The sequence below is a fragment of the Aquarana catesbeiana genome, linkage group LG04 (assembly GCF_042186555.1).
Source record: "Aquarana catesbeiana isolate 2022-GZ linkage group LG04, ASM4218655v1, whole genome shotgun sequence".
Taxonomy (NCBI): Eukaryota; Metazoa; Chordata; class Amphibia; order Anura; family Ranidae; genus Aquarana; species Aquarana catesbeiana.
In genome coordinates, this window is record NC_133327.1 from 75,259,138 (window position 1) to 75,282,507 (window position 23,370).

General features: G+C 41.1%; 1 protein-coding gene across 1 annotated transcript in view; it reads left to right on the forward strand.

Annotated features, from left to right (window-relative positions):
- Positions 1-23,370, forward strand: part of LDAH (lipid droplet associated hydrolase) — a 376,103-nt gene that overhangs the window by 250,113 nt on the left and 102,620 nt on the right. The window contains exon 5 of the mRNA XM_073625332.1: positions 2,064-2,304. Within this exon, the coding sequence (XP_073481433.1) occupies positions 2,064-2,304 (241 nt within the window). The remainder of the gene's footprint in view (positions 1-2,063; positions 2,305-23,370) is intronic.

Sequence of the window (23,370 nt, forward strand, 5' to 3'; positions counted from 1 at the left end):
ATCGGTACAGGTCACTCACTGTGTTCATTCAGAAAAGGAAGGCCAGTTAATGAAATATTTACCAGACCCTTCCCCACTACTGAGAGGAGAGGAGGGAAGCTGGCAGCACTGCAGGGGGGAGACCGGAAGCATTGGGAATAATAACAGTACAGGGTGATTAGGGTGTGCCCGGGCACAACCCGCACACCCTGTGCGCACGACTATGATTTTAATGTTTTCCAGATTGGTGAGTATCAATAACTGATTTTCAGAAGTCCTTAGAGTTTGCTAAGTCATTACACACTTTACCTAAACTTTTGTTAACCTCCCTGGCGGTATGATTATTTCGGATTTTAGGTGCTGAAAGCGGTACAATTATTTTGCATGGAAATTTGGCGTTTTATATTGTAGGTCTGTAATTCTTAACAATAACACACTTAAATCTGTCCAAACAAGAGTCTAGTGGATATCCCGGGTATGATAAAGTTTAAAACACAAAAACATAAATTATAATATAATAAATAAATAATAAAAAAAAAAAAAATTAATAATAAAATAAATTTCCCCACGATTCACTATCGCTCAATTCTGCAAGTGTTCTCATTTACTATCGCTGTTTTCTAGCTGGTCTAAAGCCACTTTTGATGTAAAGGGACACTTTTTGGTTGCTATGGACAATCTCCAGTTTCCAGGCAGAAAGAACAGTATATATAACATAAAACTGCATTCAGGGCATAGGACAAAGCACTGGGGATAAAAGGGATGTGAAATAATTTCATACAGTACTGTAATCTGTAAGATTACAGTACTGTATGTGTTATGATTTTACACTTTTTTGAATTTGCCGCCAGGCTCCGCCCCCGTGCGTCGCGCCGCTCGCAGGGAATGGAGCCTGGCACGGAGAGGCTTCGGAGGAGGACGGAGCCCGCAGACACAGCGGGGGACATCGCAGGATCCCGGGGACAAGGTAAGTAAAGCCACACCAGGATCCTGCGATGTAATCCTGAGTGTGGCTCTGGGTTACCGCTAATGGTCCTGAATTTTAACCCCGAGCCACACTCGGGAAAACCGCCAGGGAGGTTAAAGTCAAACTTGGCGAAAAACCACATTTCTGTTCTTTAAACATGACAGGGCCTCCCATGATCTCATTTGATTATCATGCCATTGATTGAAACACTTTACTCTAATTTTCCCTTCAAAAGAACTGAGAAACCTAAAGGTTTCCCATATATTCCCAGACAAATATAGTATATAGCTCTGGATTATTCTCTTCAGTAAATAAATTAACAAGGACAATTCCATTGTTTAGGTAAAGTGGATGTAAACCCTCACATATACCCAGTGAACAGCCTCAGATGATACACAGAGATATCTGCTTTCTTCCCCTTTCTGCACTCTTTGGAAATTTAAAGGCAGATTGTGTTAAAAAATCTTTCTTCCTCTTTCAGCAGTGGGTGGGGCATCTGCACTTACACAGTGTGAGAGCTGATTGGGGGAAAGGGACACCCCCCCCCCTCCACATAGGCCACAAAGGAACATGCAGAGCTGAATTGTGAATAGACAAGCTTCCTGTTAATCTCCCTCTAAGCTCCCTCCCTGACACAAATTGTCAACTGCTGTTATTACATGTGTCGGAGAACTTGTCAGAAGTGACTAATGCTGATAACAGAGGAATGGAGCACCAGAGAGAAATGGCAATTAGAGTTTTGGAGAGAGATAAGTAAACACTACAGATAGATGTGCTTAGGTCAACTTTCATGAATAGGGTTTACAACCACTTTAAGGTTCTCGTTATCTTGTTTTGGGCCTGTAAATAAAAACAGATCATACTTTAGGCCATATTTATGCAGAAATATTGAAATTTTGCAAAGGAATTTACATTCTCTAAAGCACAGCTGTATGTAGCCAAACACTCAAATACGGTCTGTCTGAAAAGAATGTGATGATACATTGGTAACACCATCTGTCTGAAAGAAGAACTGTATTGCCATGGCAGCCAAAGAAATTACAGTGGCCATTTTCCATCTTACAAACATTTTACTAATCTTTTTTTTTTTTTTTTTTTTTTTTTTTATGTTTTTCAGGTTTTAAAGTCAATTTTGCTGTTTCCTACTATTGAAAGAATGGCCCAGTCACCGCAAGGCAAGATCATGACTCCGATTCTGTGCAGCCTACGATACATTGTCTACATGCCCCTGTACCTGCTCTCTTTCTTGCCAGACGTTGTGAAGGCATCCCTGGTGAAGTTTGCCCTACGTGGAATTAAATCAGTAGATGAAGCTTCAGTGACTGCTTCGCTGGACCTCTTCAGGGTGGAATGTTCTGGTGAGCAATACATCAGCCACTTTGGGTCACTAGGAACCAGGAGTGGAGGCATTTCTGTTCTACAGACACTTGCTCTGTTCTTTGTGCATTGATTTGTAGACAAGAAACATAGGCCAGGACACAGGATAGAAAGACTGCTATATTGTTAAAATAAAATGCAGCTATTACTACAGCAAGCTTAGATTGTCAAGGCCTACCACAAGCAGTTGGAGAGCCTTACCGCTCCACAAGTGGTAGGCCACAGCCTGCTCCCATGGTGTACAGCAGAGATTAACAACTTTTGTCAAATTCTAACCCACATTCCACAGTGTAGTAGTGGTGAGCCACACACATTAAAAGTCAGCAAAATACTTTAGGTAATAAGCATGCTAAATGCTAAAATTAAAGGGCAAATCAAAAATCATATATGTCATTCATCTGTCTCTTGTTTTAACACAACAGTTTTCTTAGTACAGACAGGGCCAACCACAGCCCATCTGTACCATGTGATTAGCTCTGGCCAATTACAGCCAATCACAAAAAAACAAACTGGATGAATCGATTTCATTTAATAAAATACTTGCTTATAGCAATAAAATTCACTGCTATAAGCGATCATGTAAAAAAAGAAAATCCTCATCACTTTCTCTGTGGACCCTTTAACTTTCCTACAAACTAAATAATAAACACTGATTTGGGTTATTTTCACCAAATAAATGTAGCAGAATAACAGAAACAAAGAAAAACACTTCTTATCAATTTTCAGGCTTTTTTGTTTATTTAGCAAAGAATAAAAAAACAAGTTGTGATTAACTGCTCCAGCCCCGGAAGATTTGGCTGCTGAATGACCAGGCCATTTTTTGCGATTCGGCACCGCGTCGCTTTAACTGACAAGTGTGCGGTCCTATGGCACTGCACCCAAAAAAAATTGACGTCTCACAAATAGAGCTTTCTTTTGGTGGTATTTTATCATCTCTGTGGTTTTTATTTTTTGCACTATAAACAAAAAAGGAGCGCCAATTTTGAAAAACACTATATTTTGTACTTTTTGCTATAATAAATATCCCCATTTTTTTTAAAAAAAGCTATTTTTTTCTCAGTTTAGGCCGATATGTATTCTACTACTTATTTTTGGTAATAAAAATCGCAAAAAGCATATATTGATTGGTTTATGCAAAAGTTATAGCGTCTACAAAATAGGGGATATATTTGTAACATTTTTATTATTATTTTTTTTTTTTACTAGTTATGGCTGCGATCTGCGATTTTTATCAGGACTGCGACATTATAGCTGACACATCGGACACTTTTGACACATCTCTGTGTTCTAACTGAAGGGGGGAGGGGGCTATCTAAGGAAGATCACAGATCGCTATTCATACTTTGTATGAACACACGATCAGTCTTCTCTCCCCTCAGAGAACCGGGATCTGTGTGTTTACACACACAGATTCCGGTTCTCTGTGTGTCACAAACAATCGCGGGAGCCCGGCGGTCATCGCGACGTAGTTTGGCCCAGCCGTGCCATTCTGCCGCAGTAAAACTGCGGCGGCTGGTTGGCAAGTCATTAAATACCACCAAAAGAAAGCTTTAGTTGTGTTAACAAAATAATAAAAAGTTAGTTTGGGTACAGTGTTGCATAACCACGCAATTGTCATTCAAAGTGCGACAGCGCTGAAAGCTGAAAATTGGCCTAGGTAAGAGTCAGAAAAAATGAAGCTGTCAGTGCCCACTCTACTAGTGCAGCGGTCTGGGGATTTTTAAAAAAAACTGCTTTCTTCCTCTTCTTTCTTTAGGGCTTCTGATTGGTTAGCTCCATCACGTGGCCTCTTTGACCAATCAGAATCACTCTGATTTGTCCCGGAAGCCCTACAGAAAGAACAAGAATGGGGATTTCACATTCCCGGACTGCTGCATCGGCTGCATGGGCACTGACAGCTTATAACCCACAAAGGTAAGTACAAGAGACACTGAGGTTTAGGGGAAGGGCATAGGGGGTGTGTTCACCTTTTCATTTTTTTAGAAAAGGTGGACTTACGCTATAAAGGTTCAGCAGATTAACCGCTTCCCACCCGCCCAATGTCATGTGACGTCGTCGGATTTGAGCGGTGATATCTGAATGATGCCTGCAGCTACAGGCATCATTCAGATATCTTCTTTTTCAGCCGGCGATTCCCTTCATCATAAGAACAATCATAGCGGCTATTCAGCCGCTTGGTCATTCTTATAGGCGATGTCCCCCCCTCCCGCCGCCCTCCGGTGCTTCTCCTGGCTCGCCCCTGCCTTTGGCGTACCAGAGAAGGAACAGACCGGCACCGGATGTTTACCATAGATATTTCTGGTGGGCCAGATGGTCCCTGGAGTCTCTGATTGTTCGGAGGCCAGGCGCGATGTTATGACATCACGCCCGGCCTCTGCATTTGAAAAAATGCCGCCACCTCGGCTGGGAAGCCAGGATCTTTTTTTTGTTTTTTGTTGTTTTGATTTCAAGCTTCCCAGCCTAGAGGTGAGATCTGGGGACTTATTGAACCCAGATCTCCCTGTAAAGAGGACCTGTCACGTACTATTCCTATTACAAGGGATGTTTACATTCCTTCAAGAAAAACAGAAAAGGAAGGCGCGCACACCGAGTGCATTATCAGAGATAATTTAATAATATAACATTTATAAAAGTGAGTACTCACAAGATGCAACTGACAAAAAGCCATAAACACAGTGCATGGACATGCAAGGAACACAGGGTACAGCTAACGCGTTTCAGGGGCGCATCCCCTTCCTCAGAGCTGGGCTAGTCTCGTACACCATGGGCATGCACTTATATAGTGAATGATGAGATTGAAAATTGTGTGTCAAAAATGGCCACACCCTCAAAGTGTGGGAGAGCACAATTTTTTTTTTTTTAAACCCTCCTTTAAAAATACACAAATAAATAGATACATGATGATTCATTCTTCAACTCTATGGTGAATTGCACATTCTTTTATATTTGGTCAACTGAAAGGTCAAATGCATACAAATGTAGAAGCACATATGTAAGAAAAGGATGCAGGATTGATAAGTGGGTCAGTCCTTGTCTTACCTCTCAATGCCTGAAGTAGCTGCAAGGGGAGGGGAGGGTTTGGACACTCAAGGTGTCCGCACACAGGATCACCCGACCAGAAGCTTCAGGAATGCCAAGAACGGGGAAAACCCCGACAGACGCCAGTGGGATGCAGTACGCCGATCAGGGGACAGCCAGTGACACACGGGCACCTTGCCAAACCCCAAGGAACCAGCGCAGTGCCAAGGGGAATAAACAGTTCATTCTCTGTATTTGTGGATGATACTAAGCTAAGAAGGGCAATAACTTCTCCACAGGATGTGGAAACCTTGCAAAAAGATCTGAACAAATTAATGGGGTGGATATGTATTTGTATAACTGTTTTAAAGAAAAAAGTTTAACAAAGAAAGATTGAAAACAAATTAATGGGGTGGGCAACTACATGGCAAATGAGGTTTAATGGAGAAATGATAGGCTGAGCAATGGCATGCAATTCCAAGCTGCTGCTAACAAAGCAAACAGAATATTGGCATGCATTAAAAAAGGGATTAACTTCAGGGATAATTCTCCCACTCTACAAGACTCTGGTCTGGCTGCACCTAGAGTTTGCTGTCCAGTTCTGGGCACCAGTCCTCAGGAAGGATGTACTGGAAATGGAGCAAGTACAAAGAAGGGCAAGAAAGCTAATAAAGGGTCTGGAGGATATTAGTTATGAAGAAAGGTTTGCAAGCACTGAACTTATTCTCTCTGGAGAAGAGACACTTGAGAGGGGATATGATTTCAATTTACAAATACCATACTGGTGACCCCACATTTTGGATAAAACTTTTCAGCGGAATGGAGTTTAACAAGACACGTGGCCACTCATTAAAATTAGAAGAAAAGAGGTTTAACCATAAACTACGTAGAGAGTTCTTTACTGTAAGAGCGGCAAGGATGTGGAATTCCCTTCCACAGGCAGTGGTCTCAGTGGGGGGCATCGATAGTTTCAAAAAAATATTAGATAAGCACATGAAGGACCACAAAATACAAGGATATACAATGTAATACTGACATATAATCACACACATAGGTTGGACTTGATGGTCTTTTTTCAGCCTCACCTACTATGTAACTATGTAACTTCCTGGAAAAACCAGATGACGCCGGATGACAACATGTGACGTAATTTCCGGGGCAGGAGCGGCGCAACGGTGTCCCCTAGGATATGAATGGGCAAAGATAGATGAAAAAACAGTGTCTTAAAGATGTTTCAAAAAATATTCCAAAAAAACTCTTCAAAAATATATAAAAAAAGATATATAACAAATTACTCTGACCAAACTGAGCGAAAAGAAAAAATGTATTTTTATTTAAGTAATTAAAAAAAAAAATTATATGTGTGTGTGTATGTATATATGTGTATATGTGTATGTATATATGTGTATATGTGTATATATATATATATATATATATATATATATATAATTAAATAAAGAATAAAATCCGGTGGCCGACAGAAAATAGGAGGAACTCAGAAGAAAGGCAGTGAGCCAGGTCCATCCAACATAAAGCCAACAGTGCCTTATGCTTTTTCAGTCCATCAGTCACTCAACAGTGTCATCTGTGCTGAGGAATCTCCCATTTGAGGGCTCTAGTGTTGTAGGAAAATATTATATGTGGGTATTCTCCACCGAGATCCCTGTCTGACCAATGTTATTACAGAACCCGATCCCGTCATTTTCCGTAGACCGAAAAACTTAAGCGGACATATTGCTCCAAGCAGAGTCCACAAACCCAAAACTGCAGCCAACCAATGTTGGAGAAGTTTATTTGACCAAAAGGGGAGCTTTAGGTGTTGTCTCCCCATTTGTGGAGCTTGCCAATACATGTGACATACGAAGAAGGTTACAGGTAGTGACAGTCAAACCCATGCCATTCGGCAATTCATCAATTGTGGTTCGCAATTTTTAGTGTATTGCCTGATATGCCCCTGTGGCCTTCTTTACGTGGGCCGCACCATCCGAGCCCTACACACACAGTTTGGGGAGCATAAAAGGAATATACTTAAACGTGTCGACAACCATTCACTACCATTACATTTTTTGCATCAACATGATCATAATCCATCTGGTCTTAAGCTACTTGGCTTGGAAATTATGGGTGAGGATGCCAATACTGGCAGGCGCTTTTGGATTCTCTGTAGAAGAGAAACCTTTTGGATACATTGTTTAGGAGCTTTATCACCTAGGGGCCTGAATGTGGGTTTGGATGTTCAGATTCCTATGTGACCCCCCTGTCCTTTTTCCCCCCATTTGTCCATTTTCTTCCATTTTTCATCCTTCATGTGGGTGTCCCTCCAGTAGCACATTTTACCAACATGTTCTTTTTTTTTGGTTTCTTTCTTCTTTTTCATCCAAGTATTTACATATACTTACATATTTTTATTGTCATTTTTATTTTTATCCTTACATATAGTTGTTATTAATTACCAATAACTATATTAACACGCTTTTATAGATTTTATTGGAGGGTTGGCTTTCATGTACTTCAGGGCTCAGCACTATACATTAATTGCTAAACATTGGGGAATCATTATATAGTGTGCAAAATCCTTCTTAATATTTTTAACATGTATTTTTATTTTTTTATTTAATTTCATATAATCAAACACAGCTGGACTCAAATGAAGGTGTAGAACCATCTCAAGGATGATCAGAAGAAGACAGTACCTGAGTTAAATATATGAGTGTCACAGCAAAGGGTCTAAATACTTAGGACCATGTGATATTTCAGTTTTTCTTTTTTAATAAATCTGCAAAAATGTCAACAATTCTGTGTTTTTCTGTCAATATGGGGTGCTGTGTGTACATTAATGAGGGAAACAAATTAACTTAAATGATTTTAGCAAATGGCTGCAATATGACAAAGAGTGAAAAATTTAAGGGGGTCTGAATACTTTCCATCCCCACTGTGTGTATATATATATATATATATATATACACATATTTTTATTTTTTTATATAATATTTTCTTTTCACTCAGTTTGGTCAGAGTAATTTGTTATATTTTTTTTATATATTTTTGAAGAATTTTTTTGGAATATTTTTTGAAACATCTTTAAGACACTGTGTTTTTTCATGTATATTTGCCCGTTCATGTCCTATGTGACAACGATGCGCCCCTCCTGCCCTGGAAATGACGTCACATGTTGTCATCTGGTGTTTCCAGGAAGTGAATTCCCTCTGGCACTGCGCTGGTTCCTTGGGGTTTGGCAAGGTGCCCGTGTGTCACCGGGTGTCCCCTGATCGGCGCACTGCATCCCGCTGGCATCTGTTGGGGTTTTCTCCCTGTTCTTAGCATTCCTGAAGCTTCTGGTCAAGTAATCCTGTGTGTGGACACCTTTGAGTGTTCAAAACCCCCCTCCCCCCGCAGCTACTTCAGGCATGGAGAGGTAAGACATGGATTGACCTTATCAATCCTGCATCCTTTTTTTACATTTTTTTTTGTGCTTCTACATTTGTATGCATCTGACTATTCATTTGACTAAATATAAAAAGAATGTGCAATTCACCATAGATTTGAATGAATCATCATTATTTATTTTTGTACTTTTGATGGAGGGTTTTTTTTGTGCTCTCATGCCCCTTTGAGGGTGTGGCTATTTTTGATAAACAATTTTCAATCTCATCATTCCCTATATAAACGCTTGCCCATGGTGTACGAGACTAGCCTAGCTCTGAGGAAGGGGGTATGCCCCTGAAACACGTTAGCTGTACCCCGTGTTCCGTGCATGAATTACCCCATATGAAGAGGGCAGCATCCACCTAGTTCGGGGATACCGATATATACCTTTTTGCACCACCATTTTTTCTGACAGCTCCTACTCCTCACCTTGGAAGACCTGTTAGGCTGTAAATGACTGTGTTTTTTGTATGTTTACATCCCTTGTAATAGGAATAAAAGCGATTAAAAAAATGTAGAAAGAACGCATCAAACTAGAAAAATAAAAGTAAAATTAACAATGAAAAAAAATTTAAAAATCTAAAGTGCCCTGTCCCTGCTTGCTTGCTCGCTTGCAGAAGCGAACGCATACGTAAGTCGAGCCCACATATGTAAAAGATGTTCAAACTACATATGTGAGGTATTGCCGAGAATGTTGGAGCGATAGCAATAATTATAGCACTAGACCTACTCTGTAACTCAAAACATGTAACCTTTGGGGATTTTTAAGTACTGAAGCTTGGCGCCATTCCACAAGCGTGTGCAGCTTTGAAGCAAGACTCTATTTACGTGGCGTAACATCATCTTTCACATTATGCAAAAAAATTGGGCTAACTTTACTGCTTTGTTTTTTTTTTTTAATGTATGAAACCCTTTTTTTTTTTTTTTTTTTTTTTATGTGTTTGAAAAATTGCTGTGCAAATACTGTGCAAGATAAAAAGTTGCAACAGCGGCCATTTTATTCTCTAGGGTCTCTGCTAAAAAAAACATATATAATGTTTGGGGGTTCTATGTATTTTTCTAGCAAAAAATGATCATTTTTACATGTAGTAGAGAAATGTCAGAATTGGACTGGTAGGCAAGTGGTTAAAGGCGACTGTACAGTCGTAGGAAGTAAAGTTATCTTTTTCCCCCCTGATCTACCCTAAACTAACCCGTTCTTCCACCTATACCAAATATATACCTACTTCAAACCGAATCCACATCATCTCTGGACAAAATCTTCTTTCCACTGACCATCCCTGCACAGTAAAACCCCATAAATATCTATAAAGTTGTCTTTAGAGCATCTCCTGTAAAGCATGGACATGGCCAGGAGAAAACAGGATTTTGTCCAGAGAAGCTAAAAATTTCTGTGGACCATGAAGAAAGGCTGCATTCATACCCGAGCATAAGTGCTTATTGGTGATTTTGGAACATTTTTTTCCTTGGTATTCAGGCTTCAGTGGTTTAATTTTACCAGTGGAAGGAGGAGGTGGTCGTTATTGCTTGAAATATGCTTTTTTCAGACATTTTTCTGGTTCTTTAATTCAAGTGTATGGAGCCATAAATTTAATATTCTGCTTCCAAAATCGCTCATGTACCTTTTAGAGCTTTAGGCATTGAGCTACAGGCACCTGAGCACTCCTATGTGAACAGGCACAATTTAAAAGCATTGGAATTCAGTTGAGGAGCATTTTGGAGCTTTGAGCTTAAGCAACAAAATGTTCAAGTGTGAATCAAGTATACATCTGGGAATGAGGGGGGGGGGGGTTCAATTTAAGTGCTTAGGAGAAGGGCTAGAAAGTTGGAAAACTTCTATAAACAAACGCATGAGCTTGTAATGGTATGGAATAATCATTAGCAGCCCCAAGAATGGCTCTAAACACCATGATCCTAAGCCAAGTGACTTATCTTGTGTCAAGTCGGAAGCAACATTGAGCCATTTAGAGCCCACTTTGTCTTGTTTTAAAAAGGTGACAACAACCCATCCAATGATCTTTGCCCTGTTCTCACTAGTTTAAAATATAGGTCACTGTTGGAGACCATATGTTACTACAAGGATAGCAGCAGTACAGATATAAGAGTTGATCATATGGGCATCAGATTGTAGCTTTATGGGGAAGGGGGGCTGTAGAGCATTTCCTGCCCTGGTTGTAGTCACTTTAGATATGTGTTGGCCAATAAAACGACTGCTTCTAATGTTTGTTTGGCTTTTTTTCCTTCTACAAGCATCATATGTCTGTGCTTACTAAATGTATGCAGCTTTCAAAGTATTCTAGTTATTAATGAATGCCAGATTTGCAAGTCTAGAGAAAAACAGACTCCACAAGCAGGGCCAGATATTGTTTAGGCATTTTTATTGAAATTAATTCCATGTTCGTACCTTATTTTTAAGCAAGGTTTGTTCTCTGCAAATGTGTAATAACAATATTTGCATATTTTATTCTCAACATAAATGGTCTACCATTTTGCATTTGGAAAATAAATGTGAAAGCACCACGAAGCTGTTTAGTTGCAACAGTGCCACCTTGTGATTGAATTATCACAACATGCCACTTTGGGGAATATTGCAAAAACTCAGATGCATATTTAAAAACCTCTAATACTTTCAAATTCATTAACATATTTTCTTTCTATTTTTTTTTTTTTTTTTTTTACTGAAACCACTACTTACTGTACTGAGCAGACAGCATGGCAGCTGAACATTGAAATTAAACTTGTAGTAGTAGTGCCTTCCCTCTGTAAGCTCACAGTTGGTACACTATTTATTGGTTTCTGAAAATGAATGGTCATGACTATTTTAAGCAAAACTTTGACGCATGACGTTTTTGGCTGAAAGAATAGGTGAAAATGGAAATTGATCCTGTCAGAAATCCAGCAAGCTCATAACTTCATGTGCACTCACATGCAGTTTTATCAGCCTTTCACAGTTCACTTCTGTGAACTACAGAATACCTCCCTACTTTGCTACCCTAACCATAATGCTCCTTAATAGATGCATTACAGGTATTGTGCATTGTCACCCCAGGGCAGGAAGTATGGTACTAGCAGGGTCACCAGGTGAAAATAAAGGTAAAGAAGACTGAATACAGTAAATGATTCAACCCCCACATCTAATGCCCTGTACACACGACCAGTTTTGCCATCGGAATAAACTCTGAAGGTTTTAACGACGGAGTTCCGACGGAATTCCGCTTGCATACACACAGTCACACCAAATTCCGACCGTCCAGAACTCAGTGACGTACAACATGGACGACGGGACTAGAAAACGGAAGTTCAGTAGCCAGTAGCCATTAGCTTCCGCCTCGTACTTGCTTCAGAGCATGCGTCGTTTTTGGTGCGTTGGAACAGCATACAGACGAGCATTTTTTCCGATAGGAATTTGTTCCGTCGGAAAAATATAGAACATGTTCTCTATCTAAGTCCGTCTGAATTTTCAACAGAAAAAGTCTGATGGGGCATACACACGGTCATGATGGCGCTCACTCGTTTCCATGACACTGCTGGGCGGAAGCGACGTCAAAACGTCACTTCCGTCCACGCCTCTTAAAGGCATATTTTTTCAAATGTCATTTTTCTAAATGACTTTTTTTTTTTTTTTTTTTTTTTTATTGCATTTTAGTGTAAATATGAGATCTGAGGTCTTTTTGACCCCAGATCTCATATTTAAGAGGTCCTGCCATGCTTTTTTCTATTACAAGGGATGTTTACATTCCTTGTAATAGGAATAAAAGTGACACAATTTTTTTTTTTTTTAAACAGTGTAAAAATAAATAAAATATTGTAAAATAAATAATAAAAATAAAAAAAAAAATTTTTAAAACCCCCCTGTCCCGACGAGCTCGCGCGCAGAAGCGAACGCATACGCGAGTAGCGCCCGCATATGAAAACGGTGGTCAAACCACACATGTGAGGTATCGCCGCGACCGGTAGAGCGAGAGCAATAATTCTAGCCCTAGACCTCCTCTGTAGCGCAAAATATGCAACCTGTAGAATTTTTTAAACGTCGCCTATGGAGAGTTTTGAGGGTAAAAGTTTGACGCCATTCCACGAGCGGGCGCAATTTTCAAGCATGACATGTTGGGTATCAATTTACTTGGCGTAACATTATATTTCACAATATAAAAAAAAATTGGGATAACTTTACTGTTGTTTTATTTTTTATTCAAAAAAGTGAATTTTTTCCAAAAAAAGTGCGCTTATAAGACCGCTGCGCAAATACGGTGCAAAAAAAAGTATTGCAATGACCGCCATTGTATTCTCTAGGGTGTTAGAAGAAAAACCATATATAATGTTTGGGGGTTCTAAGTAATTTTCTAGCAGAAAAACCTGTTTTAAACATGTAAACACCTAAAATCCAAAACGAGGTTGGTTAAAGCGATACTAAACACACATTGTTCAATTTACATTACCCCTTTTTTTCTGTATGTGAATGATGGCAGTGTCATTTTTTTAATAAAAAAAAAAATCCGAGTACCTTTTTTGTGATCGCTATATAGCTATCATATGACCCCGCTCTTCCCAGGCTTTCTGCAAGGAAAAATAAGTAGGAGGAGTTTCTAGTCCTCTGCTGCTGGTCACATGTTCAAAATAAAAAAAACAGCCTTTGGAATACAGAGTGAAAATAAATAAAAATATCAATAAACTGTTTTGAATTTGAATACAAATCTATATTTGAAATCAAATCTTTAAAATTTTGTGGAAATAACATGGTGTAGGTGAATTTATGCCAGTCACAGGCTGTGTCACGCCCCTCCAGCCTGTGTCCTAGAATAGGAGGGAGGTGAAGCCTCCATTAATCTAGATGTAATATCCCACCCCCATTGTGTTTAGCAGGTTAGTGGACATAGGGGAGAAGAGAGGGAGTGGGCTGTCAATTATCACTGTGTATACACCCACATGTGTGATGCTATGGGCTGCTCAGATGTGATAGGGAGGAAATGCTCAGCATAGAAACTCACTGAAAACTGAGCATGTGCAGAGCTGCCAACACTGCTCTGCAAAATCCCTAGCTGCATTAGGGACATTGACAGGAGGAGGAGATAGAGAACAGCAAGATCAACCAGGTTTTTTGCAGAATACAGAAAACAAATCTCAAAGACATTGAGTGAATATGAACAGCATCCAAGACAACATTTATTGATCTTTTTTACAATGAAGTTTTAGTGACACTTTAATCAAGGGCTTCCAGTGGATATCTATTTCCTGTAAGAAATTATACTATGTCTGTTTATGGGTTGGGTTTACAAACACTTTAAATCTATTGCCAGCTATAGTTTTCTAATGTTCCGTCTTGCTGCTTTTCCAAGCAGTTTTGTCTCTTATTACGATACTTGTAGTAACCACGCGGCTTCAACAAGAACAGTCATCCACTTAGCACTCAGGAAGTGGAAGTGACTGGAATGCATGTGTCAGTATTCACATAGCACGATGAAGTAAGAGTCTGCGGTGGTGTTTGCTAAAGTCCTTGCAATGTACAGTATATAAATGATCATCAGAAGAGTTCTGTTTTCTCAAGAAATGTAGAACTTTACTTCCAATAATTATCTCTTAGTTGCCTGGTCTGAGTCCAGGTGCTCGTTAACCAAATTAAAAGTAAGAAGCCATCGTGATTTATGGTTTATTGTGGCTTCAGCAGGCATCCAGGGAGGAGTCTTCATGCGACTGTTCCCAATCTTTGATGGAAGATTACTAGTGTAAGAACAAATGATGTAATGTATGAAGAGTATTCAAACGAAAGTGTTTTTGTTTAATTTCCAACAAGCATTGTTCTATTGTCTGTTAGAAAATTAAAAACAGGGGGAATTTAACAAGGCCATCACAGAGGAAAATCCTTGCCTTTTTCATGTTGGATCACTTGTGTGGAGTTTAAAAAGTTTTTTACTAATAACTAGCAGTGCTTATAAAATGACGTTGACAGAACAAATACTGTAGCACCAAGTAGGCCGTTGGGGTGGTGAGCATCTAGGTGCTCTGAACAGAGGAACACTGTAGGTGCTGGATTATGGTGTGCCAGCTGGCCTTGGAAGACCACCAGATGAGCAGACTGTTGGGGCTGTAGAAAAAGGATAAGCTGTCAAGCTGTGGTACTCCAGTCCAGCCACAGATGGCCAGTTTCCTCCTAAAGTGCTAGACCTCCTCTGCACATGTAAACAGCACTAACAGATTGTTATACACGCTGCAGCTGACTTTTGGCCCAGTGGCTGTACTAAATACACCAGAAAAAAGTAAGATCAAGTATGCAGGTAGAATTTAATTTGGGAATGGTGATTTGAGGGCTGGTTGCAGCTTTAAAAATAATCAGTCAAGTGTAATCATGCAGGAATTTTAATATGCAGTTTTTAATTTTACTGTGTAAGATTACTTATGAAAGACTGATATTTTCGCTTAGCTAACTTTGTCTATTGCATTCTTCCTGCTGTCCCTGCTGCCTGTTAGGGGTTGGTAGTGTTGAGTAGGATGTGGCAGCTTCCTTGCTGCCCCTGCTTCCTGGCAGTGGTGGTATGTAGGATGCTATGTCCTACCAGATGTCTCCACTTCCTCACACTGGTGCTCAGTGGACTGTTGCAGCCTCCTAGCTTTCCCTTCTGCCTGGTGGTAATAGTCGGGCTGCTGTGGCCTGCAAGCTGTCTGATGATAAGCCAAGTCCGGTAAAACTCTCCTTTCCATGTTGGCAGTGGGCAGTCTGTTATGTAACAAAATAAAGCCAACTTAGACATTTCCTGCTTCTTGGCCACCAGCACCAGTTTCCACGGCCTCTACATGACTTTAAGAGAAAAGGTGGTACTAGGTGCCATGCTTTTCTAGTGATTGAGGACATAGTAATATACCCGGCGTCCTCTGTTGGCATCACCACTCCTAACATTCTGCTGTCACACTCTCCAACGCCTAGGATCAGTGAGTTGTGTTAAGAGCCAGTCAATGAGCAATAACTGTCATATGAATTCATAGTGTTGGTGGGATTTTGGGAGGTTGGACCTGGATTGCCACACCCATGTTTGAGATACATTTATAAAGATTATTGATGGGTAAAGATAAATGAGAAGTCCACTCCCTTGCTGTTACTAGGCTAATTTTGCTTTATAATTATTTATTATTGCACTGGAGACATGTCCAGTGCATATGGCATGTAAAGAAATACTGCGAATAGTGCATGGACAGAGCTATGGATCTCTATTGCAAAATACAGAAGAAGCTTTATGAGGAAAACCAGTGGGGGACCAAATTCTGTGGTTCTAGAAAAGATGGTTTCCCAAAAATATTAGAAAATAAAAAGATCAGGAAATCCACAAATTTCAAATGTTGGCTACAATTCTCCAGGTTCATGTGAGGGCAGGATGTTATCTAAAATGTGCCTTTGAAGCCCAATGTGACAGAATTAGACATGTGTAACCTGTTGCTGGAAAAACACTGGCATTTTGCTAGTAATTCAAAGTGAGTCACCCGCACCTGCAGTGCCTTGTCCGAGGGTACCAGCAAGAAAAACTTCACGTCCGTTGATCCAGTAATTTTCTTCCTAGCTTGATTTTTATCCAAGACTTTGCCCTGTGACCATCCTGCTGTCATTAACTTTTCCTGTACTATCTCTGGAACCATTACACTTTTTCCATCTCTGCCTCAGTAATTTCTCTCAAAGTGTTTCTTCAGGTTATTAAAGAACGTTTGGTCTCTGCAAGAGGTCTATGAGTGATGGCAGATGACCTTTCCTCTCTTCCTGTGGTTTGTTTATTATCCGTTTCTAGTGACGAGCTGAGGGAGAGGGACCCAAGCCAAACCTTTTTCTCAGACTACCTCTTCAATTCCGTTCAGCAAATAACTCCTGCGGGACCTGAGCCAAACAACATTTCAAAAAATGACAGTGCTGGGCAGAGTGTGCACAGGATGCAGCTCATTTTAAGTGCAAGGCACACAGTGCATATAAGTGCTACCAATATTGATATAGCTTGTTAAATGGGCTGCAAGAGTGTAGCTCATTTTTGTTATGTCAAAGAGCACCTGTAATGTTGTAGAAAAGGTATGGTGCAAAAAAGGTAGGTAGGGAATGCAAGTGCTAATCCTTCTTTTCTTTAAAAGATCTGTACTGTGGAGATTGTACCTAAAAAAGCCAAGCAGACACAAAGATCTAATCACCAACATTGCCAATAGGTTGCTTGCAGCTGATCCTTTCTTCATTACTGACTTGCCATGCCTTGTTGTACACCTTGTCTTTGAGTGAAGACAGCTTGTCTGTCTGATGGCTGACTGGGGTAATTATAAAGAGGAGAGTCAGAGAATGCACAGATCCATACATAGATGAATTAAGCAGAAGCTTGCACTACAGGTCTTCAGGTACAGATTCCTCTTCAGCAAGGTTAATGTGGTTATAAAGGCTAATTTTCTTTTTCCTAAAATAAAAAAGAATTATACTTACCTGCTCTGTGCAATAGTATTGCACAGAATGGTCTCTTACCTCTACTTCTGGGGTCCCCAGCTAGGGACAAGCTGGCTGCTATTGGGGCACTCATGTGAGGCGTTATATGTATGTCCATAGACACACACTCTGCCCCGCCTCCTGTTCCCTCCTGACATAATTTGATCAGCAGCCAATGGCTCCTGCTGCTGCCTTTGTGACTTGTGAGATATGCTGTAGAAAGGCACAGCATTAGATTGGAAGAGGAAGTAATAATTTAGAGGGGTGGACAGGAGGTATACAACTACTGGGATTTTTTTTACCTTAAAGTGCTGGAAACTCCATTCATGAGATTTGACCTAGACACATACATCTGTAGTGTTCACTTATCTCTCTACAAAGCTCTCAGTGCCCTTACTTTCTGCTGCTCCGTTCCTCTTTTATCAGCAGAGTCACTTCTGCCAAGTTCTCCGACAGAGGAGATAAAAGCAGCTGGAAATTTGTGTCGGGGAGGGAGCTTAGAGGTAGATAAGCAGAGAGCTGGTCTATTCACAGCACAGCTCTGCATGTTCCCTTGTTCATCTGCCTATGTGGAGTGGGGGGGGGGTGTCCCTTTCCTCCAGTCAGCTCTCACACAGTGTAATCCCAGACTCCACACCCACTGCTGAATGAGGAAACACGATTTCCAACACAAGCTGCACTTTCCAAAGAGTGTAGAAAGGGGAAGACAGCAGATATATATGTAAAACTTATGTAGGAGGATTTGTTTCATCTCTGTGTATCATCTGAGGCTATTCACTTCACTTGGGTATAGGAGAGGGTTTACAACCACTTTAATGCAGGGAAAGAATAACTTAAAAATATGTCTTGACTATAGAACCACTTTACCAATGAACAGCATATTAGTGATATTACCAAATCTTGTGGAACTGGCAGTCACAGGTAGCAGTACCGTATGAACCCACATTGCAGATACAGCTATTAGGCTCACGGTACAGGAGTTCTACTTTTCAGGAAGAATTCAAGACAAAAGGAGTTGCTTAAGTATATAATAAACATGTCAAGATGTTCCCTATAGGATAGCGGATTTTCAGTTTTTGAATTCAGCTACTTTTTAACTAGGTTTGCCAAAGTGTTGTCACATTTTCAAGAAACTGAAACACAGTTCAGACCCACTTTTTACAGTCCCTTATCCTTGCTACATTGCAAATAGGCAATCAAGTCAAGCACAGTGGAAACATCAGTTATTATTTAGATATATGTAGGAGTTATCAGTTTAAAGTGAGTGATTCAGCTTGCACCTTTCAGTGCCTCTTGAACCCAGGGCTCTTTAATAACCAATTAGTAGCTTTGGTAAGAAAGTCCTCTTTGCCAAAGGGCAGGACTTGTGTTTGTGTATAGCCACTGATTGGCTAACTGTACTAGACGATCATTGCCTCTTCCCCAACACAATAGGACCAGTAGGAAAAGAGATCCTAAAACTGCTAAAGGTAAGAATTTCTAAATTCTGAGAGTTGTTTATTAGATTCAGTTTGAGAATAGTAAAGGTGGGGGTGTACTGTTTAAAGTTCCTCTCTGGACATTAAAAAAATGATCCTCCCCTCCTACACCACCCACCCCTAGCGTATCACACCTTTTAAATTGAAATAATATAAATACGACCACAAATACTCACCTAAAACATTATTTGTGTAAAAGACTGGGTCCAATTCTTCATTTCTCCTCTGGAGCCTCGCATCTCTTCCTTGTAATGAACGCAGTGTCTATTCATTTCTGAAGTTTTTCCTGGGTACTCACAGAGTCCTTTGGTTTTAAAGGGCTTGGTTTATGATTTCATGAAGAGGAGGTAACATGATCAGTTGAGGTAATGGAGGTATCACTAGTCCAAACTTTCTATAGAGACGTCATAAGTAATTATGCAATTTTTGTTTGGTTCAGGTAATAGGAAAGCAGATTTTTTTTCTTTTTTTCCTGGAAATCAACTTAAAAATACATTTGGCATTTTGTTATATGAAATAATTTCTTTACAAATAAATATTTAATGCAGGATCTAGTTATGGTTTTGTAGAGCATTCTGGCTTTTTCAAGAAAAAAAACAAATCACTAGCTTATCACTTTGACTTTCTCGGGCAAACCAGAAATCCAGGTGAGAAGGAAGCTTGTCCCTCTACTGTCTCATTCAGCTCTGTATAAGTTGAGCTGCTGCTATTGTAAGGTTACCTGTTTTTAAAATGAAATCCAGGGACAAATTACTGGCCACTAAGGATAGGCCGAATGTACCTGGGTTTGCTTCCAGGTGGGTTCAGTGAGCTTACTGAAGTTTGGCTGCCGAGTCTGGACCTCATTGAGGTCAATGGTAGCCGAATGTTAAAAGCCAGAAATGGCCATTTTCTAGGCTAACAGACAATGGATTAGCAACAAAAGGCATGGGTGCTGGGCAATGCCCTGGAGGACATGTACCAAAGCAAAAAAAAAAAGTTTTTTACATTCTGTTTGACAGGGAGTAGGGATATTAAACTGTAACATTAAAAATGCAACATATTTTGCAGACATTTGCAAAAAAAAAAAACCTGCCTAAATTGCCAGTAAATAACCACTTTGGATGCTTACTTCTGTTTGTAAACAACTCATCCCGGGTTTTTTTTATACTTTAAAGGGGAAGACCTCCTTTAACATTAGCCCCCAGATACTGACCCCCAGTAAACAAAAAAAGAAAATGTAAACAGTAAATAATGACACCACTATTTTTAACAAGCTCTTATATATAAAAAAATCCCACAATATACATTATCAATCATGTCATGCAGCGATGCAAATCCACGTCAGTCACAATGAACAATGCTCATCAAAAGAAAAAAAATCCCGCTGGCACAATCTGCTTCTGTCACTCACTCATACCAAATGCTCATGTCACTAAATGTAAACAAATGGGTGGGGTATCCCAGGTGATGTCATTGACCCAATATGGGTCAATGACAGCAGTCTGCTTCCCCTTTCATATATAAGGGTCTGTCCCCAGTGTCAGAAGCCATGAATCAGACTGAGACAGAAGTACAGTTAAATCACACTTGTTTAATAATAATAAAAAGGTAAACAGTAAACGTAGTCAAAACATAGCCAGAGTTCAGGAACCGGAACGGATAGTCAGACAAGCCAAAACATCAGGGTGCCAGAGCTGAGCGTAGTAGAACGGGCTGACGAGCAGGATATCATCAACAGGTGAGTCACTGTATGGAGAAAGGAGCTGGCAATTAGCCGACAGCTGAGCAGCCAGCTTTGAGAAGGAAGTGCTAAGCCCAGCCCTGACAGTACCCCTCCTCAATGACCCCTCACCTTCGCAGGACAACCAGGCTTGAGGGGAAAACATCTATGGAAATAACGGAAGAGGACATGTACGTCAGAGGATGAAACCCAAGAGTGTTCCTCTGGACCGTACCCTTTCCAATGCACCAGGTACTGTATGCACCCACGGAACCTATGGGAGTCAACAATAGACTGTACTTCATACTCCTCATGGTTCTCAACCTGTACAGGGTGAGGACGAGGCACCGAGGTGGTAAAGCGGTTGCAGACCAAAGGTTTTAATAAGGAGACATTAAATACATTTGAGATATGAATATTAGAAGGAAGGTCTAATGCGTAAGCCACTGGGTTAATCCTGCGCAGAATACGAAAAGGCCCAGTAAATCGAGGTGCGAACTTCAGAGAGGAAACACAAAGTCGGAGTTTGTGAGATGACAGCCAGACCCTGTCCCCAACCAGGTAGGAAGGCACAGGCAGGCGTCTGGGTCAGCATGGAGTGTGTACCTATCATTAGCATGTCGCAAAGCCTCCTAGACTTGTGCCCAAGTGGAACAAAGACCATGGAGATGCTCCTCTAATGCAGGAATACTCTGCGGAACAAACAAGTCAGGCAACATGGAAGGTTGGAAACCTTAGTACACCATAAACGGGGACAATCGGGAAGCAGAAATCTAGGCACTATTGTGAGCAAACTCCGCCCACGGTAAGAAGTCTGACCAGTTGTTATGATGGTCAGAAATATAGCAACGTAGGAATTGCTCCAAGGACTGATTGGCTCGTTCTACGGCCACATCAGACTGCGGGTGATATGCAGAGGAGAAAGCAATCTGAATTCCCAACTGTGCACAAAAGGCTCGCCAGAACCGGGACACAAACTGACTACCCCTGTCCGAGACAATCACCTTGGGTATCCCATGTAAGCGAAATATATCCTGAGCAAAAATGGAAGCCAGTTCCTTAGAAGTGGGCAACTTCTTAAGTGGAATACAATGGGACATTTTCGAGAACCGGTCAACCACCATAAGGATAACTGTGTTGCCCTGGGAGTTGGGTAACTCCACAATGAAATCCATAGACAAGTGGGTCCAGGGTCTCTCTCCATTGGGTATTGGTTGTAGGAGGCCCACTGGAAGCTGTCGTGGAGTCTTACTCTGAGCACACATGGAACAGGCATCTATGAAGGCGGTTACATCAGCACATAGACTAAGCCACCAGAATTGTTGGGAAATGGCCCAAAAGAGTTGATTCCTCCCAGGGTGGCCAGCAGCCTTGGGAGAATGGTAAGTCTGGAGCATGGCAGTACGGAGACTCTTTGGGACAAAGCAGCGGTCACAAGGTTTCTCAGGAGGAGCATGGACCTGAGCGGCAAGACAAAGGAAAAATAAGACTGGTGCGAACCGTAGCCAGAATACGATCAGGAGGAATCACAGGGACCGGAACCGACTCCATCTTGGAAGTGGAGGAAAATTGTCGTGACAAAGCGTCAGCCCTTACATTCTTAGTACCGGGTAAGAATGAGACAATGTAATTGCAACTAGACAAGAAAAGAGCCCTTCTGGGAGAGAGGCGTTTAGCCTCAGACAAGAATGTGAGATTCTTATGGTCAGTAAGAATGAGAACCGCCACAGTGGTACCTTCGAGGAGATGTCTCCACCCTTTTAGGGCTAAAATGATCGCTAACAGCTCTCTGTCACCAATCTCGTAATTGCACTCCTCAGGTGACAATTTCTTGGAAAAGTAGCCACAAGGATGCATAGTGCTCTCAGAGGTAGGACGTTGAGACAGAAGGGCGCCAACTGTAGTCTCAGAAGCATCAACCTCAAAGATAAAAGGTAATATAGAATCAGGATGTGACAACACAGAAGCAGAAACAAAGGCAGCCGTGAGACTCTCAAAGGCCTTAATGGACTCTGGAGACCAACTCTGGGTTACCGTCCTTTCTGGTCATATCAGTCAGGGGCTTGACCAGTGATAAGAAGTTATGAATAAACTTCCGATGATAGTTGGCAAAGCCAAGAAAACGCTGCAGAGGATGTATACCCACGGGTCGGGGCCACTGTAGGACTGCTGAAAGTTTCTCTAGGTCTATCGAAAAAACCAGCAGTGGAAATGACATAACCCAGGAATTTAACCTCTTCACGATGGAATTCGCAATTCTCCAATTTACAATAGAGATTGTGCTCTCTTAGTTTCTGAAGCACACGACAGACATCTGTGTGGTGGCTCTCCAGGGTCTTGGAAAATATGAGGATATCGTCGAGATAAACCACCACACATAACTGCAACAAATCTCGGAGGACAAGACTTCAAAAAGTGACCTGCCTGGCCAAAATAAAGGCACAATCTCTCCCTCCTCCTAAGGAAGTAGTTCTCAACTCCAGTCCTCGGGACCCACCAACAGGCCACATTTTAAGTATTACCTTGGGGAGTTGCAGACTAAAATACTGCAATCACTGAGCAGCAAGTGATTTCACCTGTGATGTATTTCAGCTATCTTTCAAACCTGGCCTGTTGGTGGGTCCTGAGGACTGGAGTTGAGAACCACTGTCCTAAGGGTTCTCTCATCCACAGAGAGACACGTGAAGCCCAAGTGCATGGGTTCATCTTCACACTTACACTCGGTACCAGGAGGCATGGGAGGTGAGGGAGGCAAGGGTGGGACTGCAAAGTTTGGAGACAAATGTACAGGAGGCTTCTGCAAGCACTCCTTAAGTCTGGAGTCAATGGGGATGGCAAACGTGATCAACTTCTCCAGCTCAGTGCATATATCTCGGGCTGCTATCTCATCCTTGATGGTATCCGAGAGGCCTTGAGAAAAAGCAGCCACAAGGGTCTCATTGTTCCAAGCAACCTCTGCTGCCAGAGTATGGAATTCAATGGCGTAATC